The 23,045-nt window shown below is 35.9% G+C and overlaps 1 protein-coding gene across 1 annotated transcript; it reads right to left on the bottom strand.

Moving 5' to 3' along the window:
- Nucleotides 1-773: 773 nt before the first annotated feature.
- On the bottom strand, nt 774-15,567 carry degs1 (delta(4)-desaturase, sphingolipid 1). Its single transcript, XM_059359570.1, has 3 exons — nt 15,390-15,567; nt 6,348-7,090; nt 774-3,573 (listed from the first exon to the last, which is right to left on the bottom strand). The coding sequence occupies exons 1-3, from the start codon at nt 15,469-15,471 to the stop codon at nt 3,427-3,429; spliced, it is 972 nt and encodes a 323-aa protein (XP_059215553.1). The 5' UTR covers nt 15,472-15,567; the 3' UTR covers nt 774-3,426.
- Between the last annotated feature and the right edge of the window lie 7,478 nt (nt 15,568-23,045).

Genomic DNA, 23,045 nt, shown 5'->3' with positions numbered 1-23,045 from the left:
TTGTATCAAAGTGACATTTCCTCACTGTCGTCCCATGAAAAAATATAATGAAATATTTGCAAAAATATGTACTCACTTTTGCGAGATACTGTGCATCTCTCCTTGTTTTATTTTATTGTTTTTCCTGTTACTTTAATGCTGCTGTCTTGGCTAGGTCTCAATGGGACTCATCTGGTGAAATAATAATAATAAAAATAAAAATAATAATAAGGGACGTCTGGAATGCCCTGCTTATCCTGCTGCCCCTGCGACCGGCCCCAGATAAGCGGAGGAAAATGATGGATGGATAATAATAATAATACCTTGCATTTATAGAGTGCTTTTCTAAACACTTAAAGACGTCTAACAGGGAATAAACATACAAATAAACAAAAAAATAATATTAAGGACAAAAATGTAATCTTAAAATACAATAAAATGATGGTTGATGGATTTACTGATTAATCGCCATTAAACCTGCAGTATAAAAATGTGATGAATGCAATTTCAATACGGTTTTAACATCAAATAACTTTTTTTCAATTTAATACATACATATGTGAAATATAAGTAACATTCATAATTGTATTCTTAGCATAACTTTTCTAAATAAGCAAAGATCTGCAGGTCTGTGGATCATCCACCAGGGGGAGACAACACCTGACAGGTTCCACATTTCATTCATAGATCACAGCCATTTTTATGCTCACACCCAGAGTATAACTCCTTTATTTAGCCTGGATTTATCGTTTGGATAGATGTTTTATGCTGTGTCCAAAAATAAAAATACATGCTGTAATTACTTATGATTTATTGAACATGTCATTTTCAGTATTTGGTAAAAATATTACGTTCCAACATGTTATTTCAGGAACTCACACAGATCCACACGACAGTTTGTTACATCTAGTCCAGAAATTCAAATAATAAGTTGATTTATTTATTCACGTTTATTTATTTATTTGAGTTTAAAGCAGTCAAAATGAATAATACTGGATATAAAAATGGCAGAATATCAGCTTATTCAACCATGAAATTTAGCTCCAAATCTTCCAAGTCTCCAACCAAAACAACACCAGACAGAGACATGGAGTCAACAGAGAGGAAGTGGACAAAAAAAAGAACAACACATTCCAGTGATTAAGACATTTAAAGTGAGTAACTTCATAAAATTTAAATTGGAGACCACAAATGTGGAATTAAAAACAAAGCTCTGAGGCTCTGATGAGGAACATCTAACGGTTTGTGTGGAAGTTTTGACAATAGGTGGAAATGTGGCGGCAGATTAAAGAGTTACAAGTTAAAAGAGCAGAAAAAAAAAAGTGGTCAGAGGCAAGAAAAGCTTGAACCGTTCCACCTGGATATAAAGCAACAATCTGTGCAGGCCTCCCCGTGAACTTAATACGTGTCCTATCAAACACATCCGATCACACTCATATATTTTGCAACAATTCATACGGAGGGGTGGATTCAGAGAGTTCAACTTTGGTCCACTTTGATACACACTCTCACACACACACACACACAAGCAGAGATGCTGTCAAACAATAGCAAAGCTGGGCTCCAAAAACTGAGTGAGACATGTCTGAGTTCATTCAGCTGTAATAATTAATCTCTGTGGCAGAACACCATCCTGCAGAGCAAACACCTCCATCCTCACAGGAGTAGATGATACAATACCTGTGTGGGTTTAACTTTAGCTGGCTGTGTAGCAATCCTGGTGGCTAACCTCTGGGGCTGGTTGCATGAAGACATCTCATACTGCTCTTGTTTTGTTGTTACAGTCTAACGCAAACGGTTTAACAACAGGGAGGGGACCAGGAGCTCAGTTTAAACATCTTTCAGCAGCCTGGACATGTTTTACTGTTGTTCAGGTAGGGCTGGGCGATATATCCATATATTTTTAAATGTGATATGGAATTAGACCAGGGATGGGCAACTTAAATACTGGAAGGGGACACAATTTTTCATGGACACATATAGGATCGTGCACTTAACCAGATATGATTAAACTGCAATTTTAAAATATGTTTAAAGTGCAGTAACGTAACATATTTCATGCTCAAATGCATGTATAACAGTATAAACAGGATTACAAAAGGTTTGAAGCAAATAAAAAATAACCACTTACTGTGATTTTTTTTGTCAGTGCAAGAACAGCAGACCAACATTAATTGCAAGAAGTAATTTTGTGTACTTTTACACTGCACTTTTAAGATTTCATGCTCAAATGCATGTAGTTGTACTGAGGGCCACTTGAAGTGAGGGTGCGGGCCGTATGCGGCCCCCGGGCCTCCAGTTGCCCATCCCTAAATTTAGACCATAGCGCTTATATCGATATAGTTACATTTTTTTTCTTTATATATATATATATATATATATATATATATATATATATATATATATATATAAATGCTGCCCTTACTAGGGTTTGTAACATTTAGTTCTTTTGTAATGTTCGGTATCTTTTTCTCATATATATTTATTACAGAAAAAGATTGGCCTATTTTATTTCATAGGCTATTTTTATTTAAGATATTTTTTTATTTAAATGTGCACTTTATGGAGCTTTGATTTGATAAAAAAAAAAGAGGTATTCCTGTTGTTATACAGTATGTTCACTTAAATAAAAAGTTTCAATAAAACTACTTGGCCCTCACTTTGCGATAAAACATCGGGATATATATCGTATATCGATATTCAACCTAAATATATCAGGATATGACTTTTGGTCCATATCGCCCAGCCCTACGTTCAGGGCTGTTTTACTTTTACAGCAGTGACAGAGACAGAAATGTAGGAGTTGTTTCAACCAAACTATTGAACAAATTGATTATAATTCATCATGATGGGGGGCAGGAGTATATGAGCCAAATTTTATGGCACTCCTTCATTCAGTTCTACTTAGAATTCAGTCTTTTTGAACTACAGTCAGGGGAATTTTTAATCATTTTAATGCCTGGTACAACAATAACCTAAATCATTATCAAGAAAACCATGGAAAATGGCTAGATATCAGCCCTTAAATTAAACTCTTATGAGCTATTTTTGTTGTTATCATCAGATTTGTCCAAACAAATGTACCTTTAGTTGCACCAGGCATTAAAATGAACAAGAAATTGAAGAAAAAGGGTGGTCTAATAAGTTTTTTTTCATGACTGTTTAATAATCTTCGTGCAACCAGCCCTCTGTTCTCAAACGAAAACTCATATATTTTCAATTAATATCATAATCTTGCACATGATATCTTTTTTGAGGTTTTTTTTCTACCTGGAGAACAAATACACTCTCTTTCTGTAAAGGAAAGGCACTCTTTCATAACGTCCACTCATATTTCCCATGCTGGATGCATTAATATGCAGAAGCGGTTAAGTTTATGGGATGTGAGCCGGGCTGCTGTCATGGTGGACGCTGCAGCTTTGTTCTAGAGGAGCTTTTACGGTGAAATCACTCCAGTTTGAGATCTTTGGTCAGCTTCCTCTTGATGCGAGAGTACGGGCTCAGCGTGTCGTCCATGATGAAGTCGTACAGGACCTTCACCCACGACGAGTACTGAGGCAGCTCGTCGTAATACTCTCCCGCTATTTTCTTCACCTGGAAAAGAAGCAGAAACAGGAGAGTAAACACTACTGGATGCCTTCAATGTTTCCACTACCATTATATTAGGAGGGTGATTTTATTTTCTATAGAGAACCAGATCACAACAGAAGTCATTTAAGGTTACCTTTCCTATAGAACAGGTCTATATTTTGTCCTTTTATTAAACAAACTAAGTACCCTAATGATCTGAATTACTTCCTGTCTCTACACACATGCAGCTTTCAGAATAAGAGCACAGTGTGTTAACAGAATCCACCACAGAATTTTTCGAGAAGACTGTCAAAATAAGATGCCTTCAATAAGACCTAGAAGAACCCTTAATATCTTTACAATAATTAATAAAATATGCAATCATTAAGATCAGTGTATATGATGAAATAGTGGCATTAGAATGTGTGAGAGGAGAGAGAGCTGGGAAATGTATTACACTTGGAGAAAATCAGGTATATCATATCTGCTAAAGAGGATATCTTTTTTAAAATCTGGCAACCTTTTCTTGTCTAAAAACTGAATTAGTGCTATTCTGTTGCTGTGCCATTTATTTTATACCCATGTTTTGTTTGTCTCATGTCAAAAACTCAAACATGTATTGTTCTGTGTAGCTCCACCAACTATCTCTAAGTTGTATATATTTTCCTGGTACGAAAACAATAAAAATAAATACACAAAAAAGAATGTGTGAGCGGCACCAAATTTGGGCTTTTTATTTAAAAAATAATTCTCCAGGGGGCATGCCCGCAGACACTGACTGTCTTCTCCATGTAGGAGTGTAAAGCTGTTTAACAGCAACTGAAAATGTCACAGTAGGATAACAATAAAGACTCTATGTCACAGTATCTCCTGACTGTGAAAAATGTCTCAAAGTGCACAAGATTGATTAATTAAAGTCTGACTATAAACCGAAGGGAAACACTGCTTGATGTTTTCTAACATACGGATCATTTATAGAGTTTCAATTTGTGATGTTGGGTGCTGACAGACAGACCTTTGATTCTTGTGATTAAATGTGGCAGAGCTGTTAAAGCCTTTGGACATCGAACACGTCATAAGGAAATCAAACAGTAATAATGTGTAATAAAAAATGAATACATAATGGGAATAAAGGGACAGTGATTGATTGGTGCCCTTCTAATGAACTGGTAGTGTAACCTAGTGAGTCTCTCCCTGTAATAAATCATTCGTGGAAAATGTGATTTGACCAATATTTACCATCACATTACATTGTTCTTTGCATGAACTGAACGACCCTTAAGACAAACCAATATACTGTCTGTAGTGAATGAACTACAGTATCTGAGTTTGACCTTTTTTACTGCCTTTCTCTGATATGCCTCACATACTGGAAGGTGTTTTTACAGCTCCTAATAGTCACATTTAACCGTTTTATTGTGTTTCTAATCTTTACTGCTGAAGATTTTTAGTTTACGTTTCTGCTCTTGTTATGTAAAGAAGGTACCAAGCAAATGTGACAAGTGGCTGGGGCTCTGATTAATTGAATGTAATCAAATCATGTTTTAAGCTATGGAGGTAAGAATATAAACATATACACATATTTACTATTTATCATGCTTATCTAGCAATAAATAAATATGAATATAATATTTTTGAACAGCTATGGGGTGGCCACTGTCGCAATTTCATTGTCAAATTATTAGACCGCACTTGTTTTCTTCAATTTATTGTTCATTTTAATGCCTGGTATAACTAAACGTACATTTGTTTAGACAAACATAATGATAACAACAAAAATAGCTCATAAGAGTTTCATTTAAGAGCTGATATCTAGACATTTTCCATGGTTTTCTTGATAATAACCAAAATATTTTTAAAGAAAACCATGGAAAATGTCTTGATAAAAGTTCTTGAATTAAACTCATACGTTTTTGTTGTTGTTATCATTATATTTGTCCAAACAAATGTATCTTTAGTTGTACCAGGCATTAAAATGAAGAAGAAACTGAAGAAGACAATAGTCTTACTGAATAATCTGTGAGTTTAGTCCTTACACACATTTATGGAAATATCTAGATTTTACAAACCAAGTATTATTCACAATTTTATATACAATTTTAAAGAAATTAGGACAGGTCATGGTAAATAAACAGTGTGAAATCTTGAACCATCTTTAAGTCCTTCTTTTGTCTTTTTCAAACTATTCTTAGAATATTTTATTTAATTTAAAGTTACCCAACTAGGCAAATAAAACTGATGTTCCTGTTACAGTTTCCAGGCATACAGTCATGGAAAAAAATATTAGACCACCCTTGTTTTCTTCAATTTCTCGTTAATTTTAATGCCTAATAATAACCTTGATAATAACCAAAATCATTATCAAGAAAACCATGTAAAATGTCTAGATATCGCCTCTTAAATTAAACAAAGGAGCCAAATTTCATGGCACTCGTTCATTCAGTTCTACTTATAATTTAGTCTATTTGAACTAGAGTCACGGGAAAAATTAGACCACCCTTGTTTTCTTCAATTTATTGTTCATTTTAATGCCTGTTTTTTTTTACTTTTTAAGTGTCCTTGTTCTATTCTGTGTTTTTTTCTATTGTTGTTTTTATTTATTCTACCTCAGTATTTTATTCTATTGTATTTTATTATCCACCCATCCATCCATCCATCCATCCATCCATTCGAGTTTCTGAAACACCATTCTTAAACAGTAACCATGCAGCACATCCTGTTTTTCAGATTGGTCTCCACCCAAATTATTTCTCCTTCCCAGCCCTGTGCAGCTGACTGTGTGAACCAGTGATACTCACCATGGGGAGTCTGCGTCCGGGGATGCTGGGGAAGTCGTGGTGCTCGTTGTGGTAGCCCACGTTGAAGGTGAGCAGGTTGAGGGAGCCGTAGTAGGAGTAGGTCTCGTGGCCCTTGAGGAACATGTAGTGCTCGGCGATGAAGTGCCCGGAGATGGGGTGCAGGCCCATCCCCAGCATGGAGCCAGCCAGCATGTAGAACAGAGGCTTGGGCCCCCACAACCAGCAGAGCAGGACGTCGAAGGTGAGCTGGATGAGCACGTTGGTCACCTCCAGCTGGGTGATGGGTTTGGGGTTGATGCAGAGGGGACGGACGGCGTAGAACAGCGGCTGCAGCATAATCCAGATTAATTTTCGGAAGCGCGTGCAGAAGAACCAGCCTTCAAACTCAGTGGGGATATCTACATCCACCCCGTCCCCGCCCAGGTAGCGGTGGTGGTCGAGGTGGTAGCGTTTGAAGGAGGCGGAGTAGGGCAGGCCGATGGGCAGGTTGGCAAATATGGCAAAGTAGCGGTTCCACATGGCCTTGTTGTTCCCAAAGGCCGTGTTGTGGGAGATCTCGTGAATAGCTAGGGTCATTGAGTGGTTGATACAGCTGCCAAAGGCATAAGTCCAAAACAAAACCCATTTCCAGTCCAAATCTTTGACCAGGTAGAATGCTAAAAACTGTATCGCCACCATCATCAGCACGATCCATTTCAGCCTCGGGTCAGGGCCCATCAACGTCTTGATCTCTGGGTATTTAGCTGTGGGAGGAAAACAGTAAATTCCAGTTAAACTCTGTGAAGGTTTACATGCTGAACATAAAACATCAGATAATCGACACCAGCTCAAAAAAAGATACAGTGGAAGTGGAGATGCCTGCTGGAGGTGTGGTATAGAAGGAGCTAATCATGTCCATGTTTTCTGGAACTGTCAATTTATTCGAAGCTATTGGGTTGAGATTCACCATCATGATTAGAATGTGTTCTCAATTGTTTTCCCCTTTTTATTTGAAACTGTGCATCTCTGTAATATAATACTATACGGCTTTAGTAATGGAGACAAGAAACTGCTTTATATTTTTTTAGCAGCAAGCAAAAAGGCCATTACCAGAAGATGCTCAAGCCTGAGCAACCAAGAAACGAGGACTGGATCAACATTATACAAGAAATCTACAAAATGGAAAAAGTGACTTTTTTTAATAGGGTTGTCAAAAGTATCGAAACTCAAAAAAGTATTGATACTAAAACGTTGTATCCGGATACAATACTCATTTTCAAAAGTATCGAGTATCTGAAGCTTGTTATCATAGATGCAGTTTCTTTTTGCACAAATGTTTTTTATTATAAATATTTAACCTGTGGTTCTGTTAATTTTTACATGTTGCATTTTTCTTGTTAATAAAAACATTTCTGTAAAATTTTGGGGTCTTTGTTTTTATCCTTTTGGTATCGAAAATGGTATAGAATATCGAATATTTTCCTGAGTATCGGTATCGAGTTGAACATTTTAGTATCGTGACAACCCTACTTTTCAACTAAAATTGAAAAAATGGAAATGGACTTATTTTACAAAACTTGGTCAAAATGGACAGAATATGTCAAGCCTATAAGATCTGACTTTATGTAAAGCTGTCGTTTAACTAATGACGACTGCTGCAAATGACGATGCTGGTTAAAAAAAGATGATGCTGTGTGGTGTAGGGACTGTTCCTGTTTCTTTGTTCTGTATAAAATGTTTAAAAATTCCTCAATAAAAAGTGAATTAAAAACAACAACAACATCAGATCATCGGAGTTCAAAGAACTATCATCCTGTCAGACAGACTGCTGAGGAGAGCTCAGTCCAGTCATCTATAGAGTAAATAAGTCAAATGAATGTGCATCAACAGCTCTGCATTTAATACATCTGATGTATTCAATGTCTGTATAGTCGCTGTGCTGCATTTTTATTGATTGACATCTCCTGCCCACATCCTGGTGCCCTCTTGCTCTGAAGTCACTGTTACATCAAGTAAGAATGTAACCAGCAGAAACTCTGCTACAATCACAGGTTTTCCTCCTGATAAGCTACACAGCTGTGCAAATAATGATAGGAATGTAGGAAAATGTCATCAGTGTGGCCCAGCGCTGTGCCTCTCTCCATGCTGCAGGATTATCTGTGTGTGGAGCGACGAGAGACGCAAACACTGGTGTGGCTTTACAGAAGAAACTGGTTATGTTACGCTACACCAAACTATATTAACAGTATAAAAAAAACAAAATACCGCACAGCCATATTACAGTACAATGTAATCTGACATAACACTGCCACACAATGGATTCAGTAGGTCAGTTATATTGGTAAGAGAAGTCCAAATACTTGAGATATTGAAAAAATGTTTCTTAGGAAATTCTTGGAAATGTAATCTTTGAAATAATGTCATTTCAAAATGTATTTGTAATAAACCCAGAATAAGCCTTTCATATGTAGATATGTTGGGCCATGTTGGTGTAGTTGTAGCCCTTACCAACACTCTGCCAGTTTTATGCATGCTTAAAGAAATAAACTGGTGGGTCTCACCAAAGAATAATGGTAATTGGTGAACCACTTTGTGTAAGGACTTGCTATAGAGCTCAAATGGCAGAATGTCCTCCCAACTACTTGATATTTTTTACTTCATTTATGTTCTTAGATGATCTTTTATCTCCTTTAACATCTAAGTGCTCATTCCTATCTTGATATATTTAAGTTGTTGCACAATATAACTGGCAGTAAAATTGCAATTACAAGTTGTGTGAAAAAACAATTCTTAGGAAGTTCTTGGAAATGTAATCTTTAAATAATGCCATTTCAAAGTGTCAGTTGTAATAAGCATGTAATAAGCCTTTAATATGCAGATATGTTGGGCCATGTTGGTGTAGTTGTAGCCCTTACCAACACTGACAGTTTTATGGATGCTTAAAGAAATAAACTGGTGGCTCTCACCCAAGAATAATGGTAATTGGGCCATGTTGGTGTAGTTGCAGCTGATATACTTCTCTAACTGGGACAGAAACTGAGACCTGGGCAGTAACAATGTAGTAAGTTATTTATCAAATCTTTGTTATCTTAATCACTGACAGGAGACTGAAGAACAGTAAACATTTTAGGGCATTTCAGCATTTCAGGTGACTTGAAGAACTGATTCAACCCAGGCTCTTTCCCACCTGTTGAGGTATCACACTTAAAGATTTTGAGAAGAAACACACCAGCTTGCTTGTGTAAACGCTCTACAAGCCAGTGCAAGTCATTACTAGTCCCGGTATTCAGGCATGTAGCTCGTCTCATCATGGTAATGTAGGCAAAGCAGGACAGAAGCGTCAGACTTGCCAACAATGGAGCAGTTCATGTTTGTGGTGTCATTTAAATTTGCTTACAGCCGGATCATTGCTACTTTTTTGCTATGAATAATCTTCTTCCTGAATGTTGATGGAAATTTGCATGCGACGGAACACTGCAGACACGTTACATTTTCACCAATGATAAAGTTATAGGATTTCATAATTTAATATGACCTCAATCAGCCTCATCAGCACTGTAACTGCTGGAAGTCCCTTGTTTGGGCTCTAGGAAGAACAACTGGCACACCTGTGTCTGCTGGGAGTCAATTAGAGTCCCCGCAGACTAACTGAAAGAGAAACGGTTTATAAGTGAGCTGTTGTTTAACCCTCTGAAATCTTGGGCTATTATGTCTGTTAAAAAATTTTACCATGCCATGTTGGTATCAGTTTTTTCAGCGTTACCTCACCTATATGTCCTGATAATTCATTTTTAAGTTTGACTTACTTGTTAAAATTTTGAACCCAAAAGAAACAAAGGAAAACATAAAATCTGATCTTGAAAATTATGATTCACACTAGGGTTGTCAAAAGTGTTGATACTCAAAAAAGTATCAATACTAAAACGTTGCATCCAGATACGATACTCATTTTAAAAGTATCCATACCTAGCCAAGGAATGAACACTTAAGTTAATGTTGTTTTTTTTAATCAAGCTTGCCTAATATTGTGCACAGCATACAACCTCAAAATATTGTTCTAATTGTTATTGTTTATTGTATTTATTTATTTTTTGCACTACCTCAGACCTGAAGCTTGTTATCATAGTTGCAGTTTATTTTTGCACAACTGTTTTTTATTATTAATATTTAACCTGTGGTTCTGTTAATTGTTTTACATTTTTCTTGTTAATGAAAAATATTTCTGTTAAATTTTCGGGTCTTGGTTTTTATCCTTGTGGTATCGAAAATGAGTGTCGAATATTTTTTTGAAAAATTTTAGTATTGTGACAACCGTAATTCACACACAGAAATGTACATGTTGCAAATATGAACACGGGTTGCAAATATAACATAACAGGTACAATGAGGATAATATCTAGTTCTATATTTTTATACTAAATATATTTGACATTATCTCCGTTTTTACTTGGCCGAATATCATCAAAAAAAATCTGGCATGGAGTTTCAAGCCAGAACTTTAGAAGGAAGCTGGTGGCATGACTCGACGTTGCTTCATTTTTATGTCTTCAAGTCATGAAGAAGTAATGTGCAGCTGCTTTCATGGACTCCAGAGGGTTAAGGTTTATCAGTCCAACAATGCCACATATGTTCAGCTCAATTTATCCTTTTAGTTAAACACTCCTTTAAGTGTTTAACTGGTGTATTGCCTGTGCTTATCTGACATTGTTCAGAGCAAATGAGAATTCCAGTAGGATATTCAAGAGGCGTGGAGTATAACAAAAGAGAAGGAAAGGGAGAGGAAAGATAAGACCCAACAGGAAGCTGGAGTGTAAGGGAAAGCAGTACACTCAGCGGACAGTTGATAAAGTATATTAGAATGCATATAATGCTTTCAATTGGTTTTAAATGTAACTGTTGTGAGAAATATTCCACTTAAGACTGATTCCATGTTGAACAGATTTGTGTAATATGATTTTATTGAGATAGTATATGACTTGATTTTAGATTTCCCAAAATTTGCTGAAATAGTGGCGGACTTGGGATGACGGAGCGTTTACCGTAGATGCTCCCAAACCAAAAGTGCAAAAATTCACATTTTCATAATTGCTTTTAATGTGTGACTGCTTCAAGTTGTTTTGTTATACTTCTGTGGCTCAAACTGCGTTTTTGTATGACTTTTTACAGGGTCTCTGCAGGTTTCAACAAGTCAAATTTAAGACTTTTTAAGGCTTTTTAAGACCCTGCGGATAGCCTGTTTTTAAATTGTTGTACTTACTAAGTTGTAAAGCATCCATTAGTTTTTTAAACCATTTACTTAGTTGTAAAGTGTGGGTATAATTGAAAAGCGCTCTGTGATCTTCAAGGGGAGATACCACAGATAGAAGCTACAGAAGTACTGAGAGTTGAACAAACAGTGACTTTAAAAAAAAGTGTTTCTCTCTAAAAACCAGTAATGGAAATGTAAATCAGGGAACCTAAATAGCCAATGGCAAAAAGCCCTATAGGCTGGTCTACACCCCCACAAGGCTGAGCTGGCCCTGAGTCGGCCTGAGGCATGTGACTGTATGCAGCTAATCTTTAAACAAGCAAAGACGTGACATAGCTCCACAAAATGTAAAGGTTAAAAGTGGTTAAAAGAACATGCTGTTAAAGATAATGTGTCACTGGTATTTTGTGGGGAATTCTTTTCACAGAGCTGGGCGGGGAAAGAAGCATTTTGTTTTTGTTTTTCTCTAAACAATGCAACAACCTACGTAATCAAGTCAAGAATCTGTACGTGCATTTGTTGCATGAACACCATTCAAATAGTTTTGAACAAGCTCTAAATAAAAACAATATCCAGCTCTATACTGCTTCTGTGTAAACACATTCACAGCTACCTTGCTGATCTGGAGTGCAGCAGTGCCTCATGATCACGCTGCATTCACTGACATGAATAATTCAACCTTCTGCCATCAATGAGTACCTGTAGCCACGGCACTCGTCTCACTTTCAACACAATGGCAGGACGTGTGTTGACAGATTAACCTAAGTGTCTTTTGCAAACAGTGAAGAGACATGAGAGACGCAAAGATCTACAGATAAAGTATCCATTTGTAATCAAGTCTTTGTCCCAGGACACTGAGGCAGACCACCTGATATCCATAAATGGGCAGTTTGATACAAAGGAGGTCTTTGTGATGGCCACAAAAGGAACATTTCATATGGGCCTGCCCCCTAAATTAAATTATGTAAATCACTGGGCACTAACATGACACACCAAATGCTTTCCAATACAAAAACTGTCAGTCAGGACCAAGGTTATAATAGTTTTGTTTTTTTCATTAGTTTTAGTTTAGATTTCGTTGTCAATTTTTGTTTTAAAATTCAGTTCGTTTTAATTAGTTTTTAGAGTGAGTTTGCTAGTTTTAATAAGTTTTTATTTTTTCGAAAATGCTTTTAGTTTTAGTTTAGTTTTCATTAGTTTTAGTGTTAGTTTTTTTGTAATGGGGTATTTATTAGGTGAGAGATTCAATAAGGTCACATTAAATGTTTCCTTTATTTATTTGTCTGATCCATCTCAGCCCCAATAAGTTTATTAAGTCATAAAACCAGATAGATGAAATAGATTTAATATCAACCAAAAAGGTTTACGTATGAAAAAAGTTGACAAAGACGAAAACTAAGGACATTTTCACTATAATATTAGTATTAGTTATTAGTTAGTTTTAGTTAGTTTTGGAACCACAACATACAGTTTCAGTTAGTTATTGTTTTTTAAAAACTCTCGTTTTTATTTTTATTTCAGTTAACAAAAATGCTTTTTTCAATTCTATTTTTCGTTATTTTGTTAGTTTTTGTTAACTATAATAACCTTGGTCAGGACTGGAGAAATACTAATCCATTCCGGTTGGGAGAGAACGTACTATCCAGTCCTGATATAAGTTATGCTATGGCAGGAGCTACCCTCACCTCTTTGGTAGACGCCATTATTTTGAGTGAACAGTTGCCTCTGTGTCTTCATGGTGGTCACACATACACCTTTCCCCACCCCCACCTCAACCACCAGTAGTTCCTCACAGCATGCTGACTGGTCAGAACTACTGCACTTCGGACACAAACTTAAAGCCACACAAGATGTGACAAGATTTGCGAGATATGTGATCTTGTGATTCTTGTTGGAATCTCATGATGTTGTTAAAATCCTGCTGCTGTGCTAGGTACATTCTTCACAGAGCCATGGGTCAAAGGTCAGTGTCTCAGTCCAATGGTCAAAATGATCATTAGCTACAGCTCTAAACTGACTGAATGCAGCAACTCTAACAGCACAAAATATTTACAGGTGCAGGCCTAAAAAAATAAGTATAAATTTAGATACAATGGAAGTAAAGTACAAGTACCTCAAAATTGTCCTCAAATAAAGTACTTGAGTAAATGTACTTAGTTACTTTCCTGCACATTTTCCCTGAATTTGGTCACAAAACCTACCTAGTCACCCTTTCTTTTGTATTAACCCTCTGGAGTCTCCAAAAGCGCCAAATCATGACTTCTTCATCACATCCAGACGTAAAAACAAAGCAGCGTGGAGCCCTACTGTAAATTTACCTCTAAAGTTCTGGCTTTTATTGAGTATGATAGTGTTTTGAAAGTAAAAAAAAAAAAGATTCCAAATCACATTTTATGTTGGATTAAAAGGACTAAAAAAGACTCAAAATGACTTACAAAAGACACAAAATGACCCAAAAAAGACACAAATGAGAAGACAGAATGACCAAAATAGCCCAAGACTCCACAGAGTTAATGCACCTTGCTAAAAATGCATTTAAAGTCACTGTTGAAATCACTGTACTGCCCTGACTTTAGTGTGAGTCTCACCTAAACTGTCCTACAAAGTCTAACTGCAGTAACTACGTAAAAGGTAAAACTGAGAAAAACTGCTTTCAAGTTTTTTAACGTTTTTTAACTGGCCAGCCAAATGGATTACATGTCGATAAAGGATATGGCACTTATTTCTACATGTATTGATGATGTAATTTTTATGCTCAAAAATCATGATGATTTATTTGACCTTTGACACCAAAAACGTAGTTACTGCATTGCTGTAAAAGGTTCTAATAGTAATGATAAACAGAGTGCAGTAACTATAATGTCGTCGTCTTCTTTCAGCTTTTATATTTTGTTTTCAGTGAATAAATATTTTCAAATTTGTTGTATTTAAAAGTGTTAAACAACTCTATTCAACGATTTGTGTATTTTAGACTTAATATCATAAAGAAATGTTATATTTTACTTTTATTTTTTTTTTACTTCATCACTATCTAGATAATAATTTCCCTTTCAAATAAACTTATAATTTCTATTATTTTTATGTTTAAATTAGTATATATATCCAAAGCAGACCGTGGTAAGTGCAATTACTGCTTGGTTTTGAGTTGAATTTTGTGTTTTTTATGTCATTATTATCAAGGAGTTCATTTTTAGTTGGATTTTGTGGTTTTTATATATTTATTTCTCTGAAATAAAGCAAAACTAAAACCTATAACTTTGTCTCATGATAAAACAGACATCAATGAGTTCATTTTGAGTTATAACTCAATTTTGACCAAAAACGTAGTTACTGCAGTTAGACTTTGTAGGACAGTAAAGGGATGGGGGTTTTCTCAGTGTAAAACATTGTGCTTTGGGCCTTTTTTCCCGTTAGAAAACCGTTACTGCAAGTTTTCTGTTAGAGCCTCAAAAAGTGAGTTAACGCGAGAGTTGACTTCTGGTCATTTCAGGGAGTGGCGAGATCACGTACAGTGACAATATAAGGTTATATCACTTAACGTGAACACGTTCAATTAAGCTAAAAAAGCCTCTAAATATATGTGAATGTGTGATAAGAGCCGTGGTGGTGACGTCAGCTAGCACTAAGCAAACACATTAGCGGATATAAACCGTTAGCTTAGTTAGCAAGCCGAGTCCAGAGATAAGGCGACTGTAGACATGCAGAATTACATGTTTAATGTGTTTCAGCGCCCACCGAGCCGAGTGGACACCAGTTATATCTACGTTAATTAGGTTCATTTTATCCAGAAGTTGCTAATGAAGGAGCTAACTCACCCAGGATCTCTTTCCTCCGGTCCGCGTGCGGCTGGTCCGTGTAAACCCACTCATAGTCTTCACGGGCGACCCGGTTCCCCATCTTTATGGACCGGTTTAATACGCTTTAAAATGACGAATATGCGACTAGATGTGACAAAGTCGTGGTGAAAAGGGAACTTGTGCTCTCCTGCTAGATCCTCCTCCTCTCCTCTCCTTCTAGAGCCTCCTCCTCTCCTTCTAGATCCTCCTCCTCTCCTCGGTCTATAGGCCGGCCCCAACATCAGTTATGCTGCTTTCGATTGCACTCGGAACTCGGAATATCCAAGTTGGAAATTCCGACTCCCGAGGTAAATGCATTTTATTGATCAATCTCGGAACAAGGTTATTATAGTTAACGAAAACTAGAATTGAAAAAACATTTTCGTTAACTGAAATAAAAATAAAAACTAGAGTTTTTTTTTAAAAAAACGATAACTAACTGAAACTGTATTGTGTGGTTACAAAACTAACTAAAACTAACTAAAATTATAGTGGAAATGTCCTTAGTTTTCGTTTTGGTCAACTTTTTTCATTCATAATTCAGTGTTTCTATTTGAACATGCAACACATGGTGAATATGTTTACTGAGACTGGGATGTTTACACTAGAACCAAAATACAAAACCGTTAATAACCTTATTGGGGCTAAGATGGATAAACCAAAGGAAATAAAGGCAAAATGTATTATGACCACTTTGAATCTGGCAGCCAACACATAGCCCATTACAAAAAAACTAAAACTAACACTAAAACTAATAAAAACTAAACTAAAACTAAGCATTTTCAAAAAATAAAAAGTAAACTAAAACTAGAAAACTCACTCTAAAAACTAACTAAAACGAACTGAATTTGAAAACAAAAATTCACAACAAAATTAAAACTAAAACTAATGAAAAAAAAAAAAACAGTAAACGAAACCAAACCAAGTTGGAAATTCCGACTCCCGAGGTAATTGTTAAAATAATTGATTATTTTCTATATTGGTAAATTATTTTATGCTTCATTTCTGCTTCTCTGTCTCTGTTCTCTGTGAGTGACGCAGGTCACTATCAAAGGTCAAACCTTGACTGTAATAAATATCTCTAAGCATTTATATTAAGTCAGACAATATGATTTGATACATTGATTGTGTTCGTGTGTTTATATTGATGTAGAAAACATAATGCATTTTATTGATCAATCTCGGAAAACGTGGGCGGCCACAGCAAGGTGAATTTCTACACTTTTGCTGTGCTTTTTCGTCCCTACTACGCTCACACAAACTCTTTAATTGACAGAGTGGGAGTGCAAATACCACTACAAAATAATCCTACATTTTAGTAACACAAATGCTAAATTAAACGACACATAACAGACTAAATGTTGAAGATAAAGTGACTGCTTTCCACGTATTTCCGACCTACTCGGGCTGCTTGGATCCTACCCCAATTCCCGAGTCGGAATCCCGAGTTCAAGGGCCGTTCTATTGCACTTTTCTGACTCGGAGGTCGGATCATTCCGAATTCCGAGTGCAATCGAACGCAGCATCAGCTGAGCTACTCCCCCCGGCCGGAGCTCCGGGACAGAGACAGAGATCATGAATGACGCAGTTGGTGAATGTCGGAGTTTTATAACTTATAAAAAATATGAAATAATGGATGTTTATATTTGACCAACAAGAATAGTAGTAGTAACAAAGCTCAAAGAAAAGTGTTTTATTCATTGATATGGATGTTGACAAGTCAGTTCCTGCATCCGTGTCAAATGCATTTACTGTCACGCCCCTAAATTATATAGAAGACAACCAAGAAAGAACCAGAAAGACTATTTAACATTTAGTGCATCTAGTGTAAGTAGTGGACACTTTGGACCTCCCTTGTTAACTTGTGGACATTTTGGACCTTACTAGTTCATCCTTCCATCCATGTTCACACAGAAACATGGTATATTTATATGTATTTAGTATATTTCTATCGATATCTGATAGATAGATAGATAGATAGATAGATAGATAGATAGATAGATAGATAGATAGATAGATAGACATACTTTATTTATCCCAAGCTGGGAAATTACAGCGTAGCAGCAGCATTACACACAGAGACAATAACAGCACAATTAAATAAAAAAAGAACAACCTAGGCATACTTCAAGCAATAAAATATAAAAATACAATAAAATACAATAAAAATAAAGTGTCTAAAGAAGAGTATGTATTAAGGAGTGGAATAGATAATGATGTGTTATTATAATGTATATGCTGTAGAATGAATGTATATACAATATGATATGTATTTTGTGTTAGTAGATTGTGTAATGATGTATACATACATGATATGTAGAAATGTGTGTAATAGGGATTAGTATGTGAATAATTAATATAATAAAGAATGATTGAAGCACAGTTAAAAAGTGTAAACGCTCACTCTGTTTTTGTTTTGTTAGGTGAAGCATATCGTTCACTTGTTATTTGTTTTTAGTTTTTAATTTTTATAATGTTTATGTTTTTTGTTTTCAACTGTATATTTGATACTGTTGGACCCCAGGAAGAATAGCTGTGGCTTTGCTGCAGCTTAGTGGGATCTTAATAATAAACTAAACTAAACACTTTAACTAGTGAACCAGTAAACATTTGGGACGTCATTAGTTGACTAGTTAAGTCTAAATGTCTCTCACTAGTGTTACTCGTGGACTTTTTGGACCTCACTTTTTTTCTAGTTGCTGAAAAAGATTGACTACTAAGAGTTTTTGTCAACTAGTAAGACAATGAACTAGTGAAGAAAACTGACATCTGATATCAAGGATATGGAATAACTGCTCAATCGGCTTTCCACACTGGGACATGCTGTACTCACACTGCTGTTTATTTGTGTTTCAAGACTTTGCCACTGGTGCACATCCTGAGAGTGTTTCAGCTGCTCATTCTGAGGTTGGAGACAGAGCAGACAACAGTTTGTTTGACTACTTAGAAAGCAGACAGTCTGTGACGTCATGACGTTCATAAAATTATGAAGCAGCAGTGTATGCTGTAGCACAGCGGTTCCCAAACTTTTTTAGCCGCGCACCCCCTTCTACGTCCCAACTGGGTTGACGCACCCCCAATCCCCCACACCTTCAAAAAAAACAAAATGCAATAATAATTTTTATAGCCATATTAAAGGTGGAGGATGATGACAGGCTCAGGATCAGAGGCAGAAAGCAGATCAGTTGGGAAAATGTTATAATATTTTGAGCTGCGTTGAACAAAAATTGCAGCAAATTTAAATGAGCGTGGAGTGAACACAACCCCGTCATCATAACACAGGCTGGAAAAATGATACAAGAACAAGAAGATAACTTCTTCTACGCTTCATTATAAGATCAAAAACAACCAAAAATAGATGCAAAAATGACCAAAGATGACACAAAATTATCAAAATAGACACAAATTGACCAAAAATACATGTAAAAATGACCAAACAACCAAAAAATAGATGCAAAAATGAACAATAAATGACACAAAATTGAATAGCCTGTATTTATTAATTAATTAATAAAACGTCTTTATTGTGTGGGGGGAAAAAATGTAATTGTGCCATTATCAGACCGCCATTACATTTTTCATCTCGCGCACCCCCTAGCAGCAGCTCACGCACCCCCAGGGGTCCACGCACCACACTTTGGGAATCCCTGCTGTAGCAAACTCTGACATTTATTTAGGACCATTATTAATCACCCAGAGGATTTATAATAACCCATCAACCATGGAGTTTGATGTACAATGTTTCTCAGGATATTCCAGGGATTCCTTTAACACTTAATAGGACACTCATTGAAATACTTCCAAATTACAGAGGATATTACATACAGCCAGAACGTGGACTGGGGAATGTGTAAAAAAAACTTATGGATCCAGGGGAGGGGGGTAATATTTTTTAGAAAAAGTTTATGAGATTAAAGTGGCAAATCTACAAATATGCATATTTATGACATTTAAAGGTTGAATCTGCGAAAAATAAATTGCTTTTTTCCCGAACTTTAAATCTCGTAAATCTGCTACTTTTTTCTTGTAGATTTGCCACTTTAATCTAGTAAATTTGCAACTTCTTTCTTGAAATATTACCCCCCTCCCCAGGTTTGTATTTTTATGTTTATTCACACTTAATATGCCCTAATATGCCGTCATAGTCAAGTTCTCCTGGTACAAGTCACTAAAGAATAACTCTGTTTGTACGACTGTTTCTTGCAGATTTTTTTTTCTAAATTTTTCATTTTTACATTGGAGGTTGAGGTCAATAAAGTTAATATTATTATTATTATATTAGCTGGAAGAAATCCATGTGGTTCTACGACCAAACAGAGAGACATGGGGACCCCAGTTTGATATCCACTGAAGTTACCAAATATAGTTCTTCGCCCGTTAAAGGGTTTAGCAACATTCTGGGTTTGGATGTCCAGGTCAAGGTCAAAGCTCATTATTATATTCAAATTCTACTCGAACCATAGACCCGACCCGGCCCTGGATTAGCGGATGCAAATGGCTTATTAGACTTATTGGCTCCTTCTCCTTAAGATAAACAAAGATAAACAAATCAATTCTGTAAACAAATCAGAAGATCAACAGAAGCGACTACTCCCAAATGCTTGGAGCTGTTGATCCAACCTTTATTTAACAAACAGGATCTGAAGAAATTAAAGACCAAAATTATATATATTGAATTGTATGTCATTTGAAACATCAGTTGTCTAGTTGACTGATGGAGCATCTCCTGTAAGTTGACCATCACCACTTAGACCTCTTATAGGTGCATCTCAATACATTAGAATATGATGGAAAAGTCTATTTCCAGTAGTTCAAGTCAAACAGCCCCAACCAAGTATTGAGTCATATAGATGGACATACTTTTCAGAGGCCAACATTTCCATATTAAACATACTTTTTAAAATTGGTCTTTTGTAAGATTACTTTTTTTTTTGAGACACTGGATTTTAGGTCTTCATTAAATGTGAGCCGTAATCATTATAATTAGAATAAATTACATAAATGAAGACATGAAATGTTTATTCAGTGTGTAATGGATCTATATCGGGGGTCTCAAACTCAAATTACCTGGGGAACGATGGAGGCAGTATCAAAATGACCAAAAGAAAGACACGAAATTACTAAAAAAAAAAGATAAAATGACAGAAAAAAAAATTACTTAAAAAAGACAAGATGACCAAAAAAGACACAAAATGACCCCAAAAATACACAAAATTACTAAAAAAAGACACAAAATTATTAGAAAAAGACATAATTACCAAAAAAGACCCATTTTACGAGACCCAAATTACCCATGATCTATATAATGTGTTATTTCCACTTTTTTAATTGAATTACTGACATAAATAAACTTTTCTATGATATTCTAATTTACTGAGGTGCAGCTGTAGTTGTGTCACCGGTCTCATTCATTCCACTGTGGAGTCTGTTGTCAGGTCAAGTGTGACACCTAGTGGTGAAACTCATGTACTGCTCCGCTCCACTGTTTGGCTTAATATCAAACCAGTTTGATGAGTTTTAGACATGGAAATACTGTTCACTGATGTGTTGGGCAAGTCTTAAAATGTTGATAATGAATAAAGGAGTAAGATGTAGAGTATAGGCCTCAAACTCGCGGCCCGCGGGCCAATTGCGGCCCTCATGACGATATTTTGTGGTCTCCACCTTGATATGAAAATTTAATGTGAGTTTTATATGAATGGCACTTTACCATGTTGTGTGTGGAATGTCCCTTGAATTACTTTTTTTGGTAATTTTGTGTCTTTTTAAAAAATAATTTAGTGTCTATTTTAGTAATTTTGTGTATTTTTTTTGTCATTTTCTGTCTTTTTTAAGTAATTTAGTTTTTTCTGTCATTTTCTGTCTTTTTTGGTAATTTTGTGTCTTTCTTTAGTAATTTTGTGTCTTTTTAAAATAATTTTGTGTCTTTTTTTAGTAATTTTGCATAATTTTTTTGGTCATTTTGGGTCTTTTTTGGGTAATTTTGGTTCATATTGTGATATTGGCAACATTCCTACTTCTTGACCTAGTGACATCGTCAAATCATTGCATTCAAAACTTACTGAAGTTAAAGTCAGAAAATATCAGCAACAAAATATACTTAAAGAACACAAGTACTTGTTATGCATAATGGACCCACTCAGATTGTTTTATATATTCTCAAAATATTGTTGGATAATTATTTTTGATGCAGCATTTTACTGTCGTCATGGTAGGGCTCATTTTAACAACTTAATATAAAGTTATGTGGTTTAATTTATAAATATGTGTGAATATTTGCCTTTAAAATTCAGTGAAGTAGCAGTTTAGTGAAAATACGCAAGTACTTAATTTCAATCGACCACTTACATTTGCAGCATTATTTTTATTATATTATATTTTATTTTCTAATACTTCCATTTTGCACTGAAGAGTCAAGAGTACTTTTTTGTAATTGACAACTGTTGAGATTTGCACTTTACACTACAATTTTGATTTATGGTTGATTTTTATTTATATATAAAAAAACAATGAGTATTTTCTCATATCGTCAATAATATTGTTGTTGCAGAAATACCCTGAAATATATAGGCCATAGAGATATAGGGCCATATATTAGGGCCATATCGCCCAGCCCTGCTTGTTATTACACTACCTGTCCAAAAACATCCCCACCTGTAATTTCCAAACCTGTAAATGTCATCTAGATCAGTGGTTCCCAACCTTTTTCTTGCGGGACCCCATTTTTACCATTGTAAATTTTTGGCGACCCCCTCACTGTGTTTTTGACAGTGGTACAGTCTTAAATTTGTTACCCACCTGCGGTCCACATAGTATCTCAGCCATTTTAATGCAAGCAGGTTTCATCAGTGTTGTGTGGCTTTTTGGCTTGCACAATAAGGAGAGAGCACTAAAAGACGTAACCTTTGACTGCTTCTGGTCCTTCATTAAAACTGTCCATAATGTTTTGGGGCCTGTTTGTGACAACAAGTTCCATTTTTCTGAGGAAAAACTCTTTGGGTTTACCCACCGTCCGTGGATGTTTATTTGTCTGGTGTCGCTTCAGCTTGCAGGGTTTCAAACTTTCATTTGCCAGTTTCTCACTGTAAAAGATGCATTCGGCTCTAATTTTGTCCATTGCTGCTATGAAGCCGAACTCAATGTAACTTTCATGGTACCCTCTCTTTTTCTATTTGAGATATTCAGCGTTCTCGTCTCCCTGACGCTTCACCATTTTTCCATTAGCTCTCAGTTTCTGTTGCTAGGTGAGGTTACCGCCAGGTGAGGTTACCGCCAGGTGACGTTACCTCTGTATATACTGCAGGAGGGATGTTACACACGCCTTTATTCTCGCGATAGTCTATATTTTTAAACTTTATAGTGATTTTTTTATTAAAATAAAAGAAGACGTTTAATGTAGCCCTTATTTAGTTGTTTTTGTCCCACTAATGAATCAAATGCTGACTCATCTATATTTAACACATTAGATTTATTACGTCCCTTAAAATCAAGAGGGCTTCGCGACCCCCCGTGGATCTTTGGCGTCCCCCTGGGGGGGTCGGGGCCCCCAGTTGGGAATCACTGATCTAGATTATTGTACACAGAGACAATCACCTTATCACTCAATAATTAGGATAACATTTCACCATATACATC

Source organism: Centropristis striata, chromosome 20 (genome assembly GCF_030273125.1).
Source record: "Centropristis striata isolate RG_2023a ecotype Rhode Island chromosome 20, C.striata_1.0, whole genome shotgun sequence".
NCBI lineage: Eukaryota > Metazoa > Chordata > Actinopteri > Perciformes > Serranidae > Centropristis > Centropristis striata.
The sequence above is the reverse complement of the archived record's forward strand: the minus strand, read 5'-3'. Positions and strand labels throughout refer to the sequence as shown.

Bases quoted from the DNA above. Each gene is read 5' to 3' on its own strand.
- degs1 (XM_059359570.1), bottom strand. From the start codon at position 15,471: ATGGGGAACCGGGTCGCCCGTGAAGACTATGAGTGGGTTTACACGGAC. The intron at 7,091-15,389 runs GTGAGTTAGCTC...TTCCTCCCACAG, and splicing joins CCGGAGGAAAGAGATCCTGG to CTAAATACCCAGAGATCAAG. The intron at 3,574-6,347 runs GTGAGTATCACT...CTTCTTTTCCAG, and splicing joins CCGGACGCAGACTCCCCATG to GTGAAGAAAATAGCGGGAGA.